At 44.5% G+C, this 5,314-nt stretch overlaps 1 protein-coding gene across 3 annotated transcripts; it reads right to left on the bottom strand.

Annotated features, from left to right (window-relative positions):
* Positions 1-3,063: 3,063 nt before the first annotated feature.
* Positions 3,064-4,676, bottom strand: LOC133898270 (AT-hook motif nuclear-localized protein 23-like). 3 transcript variants are annotated; one of them, XM_062338899.1, is made up of 2 exons: positions 4,401-4,676; positions 3,064-4,332 (listed from the first exon to the last, which is right to left on the bottom strand). In XM_062338899.1, the coding sequence occupies exon 2, from the start codon at positions 4,309-4,311 to the stop codon at positions 3,451-3,453; it is 861 nt and encodes a 286-aa protein (XP_062194883.1). In that variant the 5' UTR covers positions 4,312-4,332; positions 4,401-4,676; the 3' UTR covers positions 3,064-3,450. The 3 variants fall into 3 exon arrangements, with proteins under 3 accessions (XP_062194883.1, XP_062194882.1, XP_062194880.1); XM_062338898.1 differs by having other exon boundaries at positions 3,064-4,320; XM_062338896.1 differs by having other exon boundaries at positions 3,064-4,315.
* Between the last annotated feature and the right edge of the window lie 638 nt (positions 4,677-5,314).

Genomic DNA, 5,314 nt, shown 5'->3' with positions numbered 1-5,314 from the left:
GGGTCATCACCTGTCACTAATAACTTATTATCAATAACGCGATAAGAGTGATGGGTATGAGACCCGTTACTAATATCGATTATCACTCATCACTAATGACTTTTTTCACGTGGTAATTACCAATGTTTGCCAAACACGTGGTGATCGATCTCTCCACCGTACAAAAAATTTGCATGAAGAATCATATATTGCCCAGTTCTATATATATATACACACACGCACAAGCCCTTTAATTTGATTTATTGCCTAGTGCTTTACGAAAATCAGTGGATCAGTGCAATAAAAATCAGTGAAGGACAAAGCTAACTAAAAATTCAAGCGCAAATTGCTTAATTTGGTGCTGCAAGAGTCAGTAATCTTTGCATCACTTTTTCTTCTAAGCCATATACTATACGGTGTATATGCAACTATGAAAATCTTTGTAGCTAGATGAAATGCAGTGACACTGGGACATAGTGTGTGTGTCCATATATATATATAGAGACAAAGCGTAAATAAATTGAAGCATTGTCCCAACCTCGTTTGAATTATTTTATGAATGAAACCAAGATGCATGCTGTAACAAAATAAACTAGCTAGTGACCATGCTTAGTGGATGAACAGTACACCTACACGCATAGTAGCAGTAAGGGTCGACGTCGCGCTGTCTATATATATCTAATTGTAGGCGTACATATATAGCACACTGTAAGCGCTTACTTTCAGTGATTAAGCACAGCATTGCTTGTCCACTAATCTGTAGGCACCGCACGCTGTGCGCACATGCATACATAGAACAACGAGCTGATCTCGATTAGTTCCCAAAGCGAAAACTGACGGGACACTTGTATCAATTTTTTATATCTCGCTAGCTAGCTTTCGACTGTTAGAATCAAATAACGGTTCTCTGCATAATCTTTTTTACCAACACGAATTTAGAGCATCCATAGCGTACAATAATCAACGACGATTGATCTAGCTAACATGTGCAGAAAAGGTGCATGAAATGACAAACCAATAGTAGACGTCGCAATTACATTGCAAATACTGTGTGGAGAATCCATCAACCAAAAAAATACAGCAGGCGTTCGGTAACCTTCATCTCAACCTTTAGACTGCAAGGGCGACCAAATTCAAAGCACTATTTGATCCTTTAAGGAACACCATAGATGCATGCAGCAAAATAAATCAATATGTGCAGTTCCCAAGGCCAAGGCTCGCGTAACAAACTTGATCAGACACGCACAAAAAGAACTGCGATAGAATGAAGAAGGACAGATGTCGATTATGAAATGACACCATTGAAGGGGGAGAGAGAGAGCATAGTTTTCCTCCTTTGGCTATGGTAGTTAACTAGTCATGTACCCCATTTAAGGAGAGGCCAAGATTCTGAAACGGTCGTTTCATGGCTTCAAAAGAATCAGCCATAATCAGGCTCATAAAGAGTTCAATGCCACTGCAACCATCATGTATTTGTACTATTGTGAACTGAGCTTAGCTTCCGTTTCAGGGTTCTTATGGTAAGACTTGTCCACTTCAGTTTGAGTCTTAAATGTGGTATGTGTGCTTACATTTATAAAATACTTATATATATCTTTAACGTCTTCACAAAGTGTTGGTGTTGGTGTAGTAGCTAGAAATTATACTTCATTCATCTAAAAAATATATTTGTACTTGTGTGAAGTGAAATGATAATTAATAGATAGGCTTGCACACGTGAATCCACTAAAAAATCATATAGATAAATATATGATTAATCCTAAGCATGCTGCATGCACATGGTTAAAGAAATCTACCTAGATCTTCACACATGTTGGCCTTGATATATTAACCGAGAGTTTCTGAACTAGAATAATGTCTCGTATGCATGCAGGAATTGCATTAGAAACAATTCATTTCTCGCAGGAGTAGTGAAAATTCCAATTCCAGCATTCTTTGTAAGGGGCCTGACTTCTTCTTCATTTTCCTTTTGCCAACCTTTTTTTCATTTCTCAAGGTGTAGATTTCAAAAGGAATACATATAAAAAAATCTATATTTGAGAAAATGGGACTACATTTGCCTATGTGTTCCTTGTATTGTCTCTTCTCTTGGATCGTTCTGGTATGCTTGTGCACAGTCCACACACGCTACCCTATTAGTTTTATATATTTCACAGGTATATCAGAGATCTGTTTGAAATGCAGGAACTTTGAACAATGTAGAGTAACTACTAACAAGAATTCTGCAAAATTCCTGGATCATCTCCAAGAGTGATTTTCGTTCCAGAATATTTTTCCCCTGAGATACAATTTTGTCGAAAAGTACCTCAATATTCTTCACCAATTGTTTTATAAAAATATTCTTCACCAATTGTGTGTATATACACTATGTAGTGCCATGAACTTAATCCAAGAAAAGCCCTTATTTTGTTTCCTTTCTGTATCTAGCTATTTGGTTTTCTTACCATTGTATTTCCGCCTATTATAGGGTTTATCAGTGGTGGTATATAATTGGATTGCTCACATCTTTATACTGAAGCTCTTTTTCTATCATTTCTTACATGCTTCATTATCTAGCTGCACCCTACCTTTCTTTTGAGCAAGATTAAGTCGTACTAAATTGCAGGAAAACAGAAGCAATGATAGCTCTTCCCTGGCTATCCATCTCTTTCCCCAATCTTAAGGAAAAGATTGAATCAACTAAACAACTAAACGAAACATCGTTCTTTTCCTTCTTGCATACTTCATCAGCCAATTCTAATTAAGTATTTCTTTCCTCCAATCATCGAACATGAAAGAAATTATATATAGCTTAGCGTAATGCTCATGAGCAACACCGTACTTAATTGTAACATCGAGAAAACCATATAAGAGACTGTAAAATTATACACAAGCAAAAGAAACAAATTTGCATGCTGTCTAGCATATGAAGAACTATCTGGATCCATTGCAAGAAACACCATGCAACTCTATTGATTTCAAACATCAGTATATAAGATGTAAGCAACATGAAACAATAAGCACTGATAGGGAATCTCAAAAATAAGAATTAAACAAACAAGCAAATCAAAGCCTAACCTTTGCAAACAAAGAGGGAGTGCAATTGACAGACTAAAACATAGAGCTTTGATTTCCCGGCACAACAAGAATTCATGTCTCCTGCAACATTATGCTACTAAAATTAACTCGAACATCAGTTCCGAGACATAAACAACAACACTAATTTTGATCAATTTATGAATGCATGTCCTCACAACGTAATCCAATTTAAACAGAGGCACCCGACTAATCTACAATTAACACAATCAAGTCCCATACTCGTTAACACCAAAAACATCAGAGAGAGATCACAATGGCACAAGAAAGAACTGAACAAGCAGAGAGAGAGAGAGAGAGAGAGAGAGAGAGAGAGAGAGAGAGAGAGAGAGGTTTGTTGTTGTACATGTCCATGTCCTTGCACTAGCCGACCTCATTGGGCGGATTGCATCTCCATCATGAGAACTGCGGCCTCCCGACGCCGCCGGGGGCTCCAGGCCAGCTGGTGTGTCCGTCCATCGGCATTGGTGGCATCCCAAGCGGCAGGTTGAAGAACGGAAGCCCACCAGCGGCCGCGGCGGACGAGGGATCACCGCCGAACGGCACACCGGCCTGGTCGCTCCCCGCAGGCGCTTGAGGGGTCACCTCGTCGCCGTCCTCGAGCGGCAGCCTCTCGTAGGCGACGTTGCTGAACGACGCGGCCACGACGACCACCGGCCCCACGGCGATGAGAGAGCCGGCCACGCTGCCGCCGACCACCTGCCCCTGCCCCCCTGCCAGGAAGGCCGCGAGGCTGGTGGCCCCCGGCGGTGCCGGGGGCGGGAGGAAGGAGCCAGCGAGGGAGAGTATCTCGAACCTGCCGTGGAGCGTCGCCACCGCCGGCGAGGTGGGTCCGGTCTGGGACGATTGCGGCTGCCGCAGCGTGACGTTGGCGACCGTCCCGGCCGCCGAGAGCACGCAGACGCCGCGCTGCCTGCGGCGCGCGTAGGAGGTGAGCGCCTCGAAGACGTCGCACCCGGCGGCGACCTCGAGGATGTGCGCCCGGAGCGCGTTGGCGCTCTCCCTGGTGATGATCACCGGCGGCTTGGGCTTGTTTTTGGACCCCGGCGGCCGGCCGCGCGGGCGGCGAGCGACGATCTCCCTGCCCTCGATGCCCGCGCCCCCAGCCGTGCTGGTCGGGCCGCCGCCTCCTCCGCTCCCCGGAGACAGCGAGTCCTGGCCGTCGTCGGAGCCCCCCGCGCCGCCGTCATCGTGGTGGAGGTGGAGCGACTGGTGGTGGTGCAGGTAGGAGCTGGTGCCCAAATCCAGGCCTGCCATCTCTCTAGGCTAGGAGAAGAGCTAATTATAAGTCAGTAAGGAGTATAGTAGCAATAAAAGGAGTAAAAATAATGGCTACATAACAGTACCGATAATATTAATAATTGGAGATGCAAGAGAAGAAGCGGTGGTGGTGGTGATGATAATAGTAGAAGAAGAAGAAGGTGAAGAAGAAGAGAGAGTTTGTGTGTGTGTTTCTTTAGGGTTTGTGGTGCTTGTTTTCTTGGAGGAGAGTAAAGAATGGTTTTTGGGATGTGGGGAGAGAAGAAAAAGGAGCTAGCTGGGAGAGCTTGGTGTTTCCGTTTCTCCTTTGTTAATTTCTCCTTGTTGATGGTGCTTGCTCATGTGGATTTGTGGACTACTAGCGGTGCCAGGGGCGAAGCTACGTTATAGAGTGTGGGTGCATATGCACCCCCCTCCTATCTAAAAATACTACTAAAATTAGCTGTGATGAATAGTAAATTACTGTAGCTCCGATGAACAGTAAAGAGCCCTGCACCCCCCTCTCTCTGACGCTGGCTTCGCCCCTGAGCGGTGCATATATTTTTGGAGGGGAAAGCTAGGATGGGAAGAGGGGAGAAGGGAAAGGACAAGGAGCTGCAGGATGGAGGAAGCGATGGAACCCAATGGCGACAAGAGAGGAAGGAGAGAGGAAGTGATGGCAAAGGGAAGAAGTTGAGAAAGGGATAGGTTAGTGGTCTTTGGGGTTGATGGAAGGAAGAAATATAATACTACTGGATCTAGAGAGAGAGAGAGAGAGGGGGGGGGGGGGTGATGGCAAGATTGATGTCTGGCTCTCCTGCATTTCACTGACATCTGGGGTCCAATGGTTTCGGAGCCCCACATGTCCGTTACACATGGGCCATGCTTGGAAGTAGCATAGGATTGGCTAGCTTTTCTTGAGAGAGGAGGATACAACGTTGATGCTTATGCACGCAAGTAGGGGGATTAGTTTAATGGTGCAAGTTGAGCATATTATACTAGCCCTAGACCAAAGTGTCGA

This window comes from Phragmites australis, chromosome 18, assembly GCF_958298935.1.
Source record: "Phragmites australis chromosome 18, lpPhrAust1.1, whole genome shotgun sequence".
NCBI lineage: Eukaryota > Viridiplantae > Streptophyta > Magnoliopsida > Poales > Poaceae > Phragmites > Phragmites australis.
This window is presented reverse-complemented; position numbering and strand designations above follow the sequence as displayed.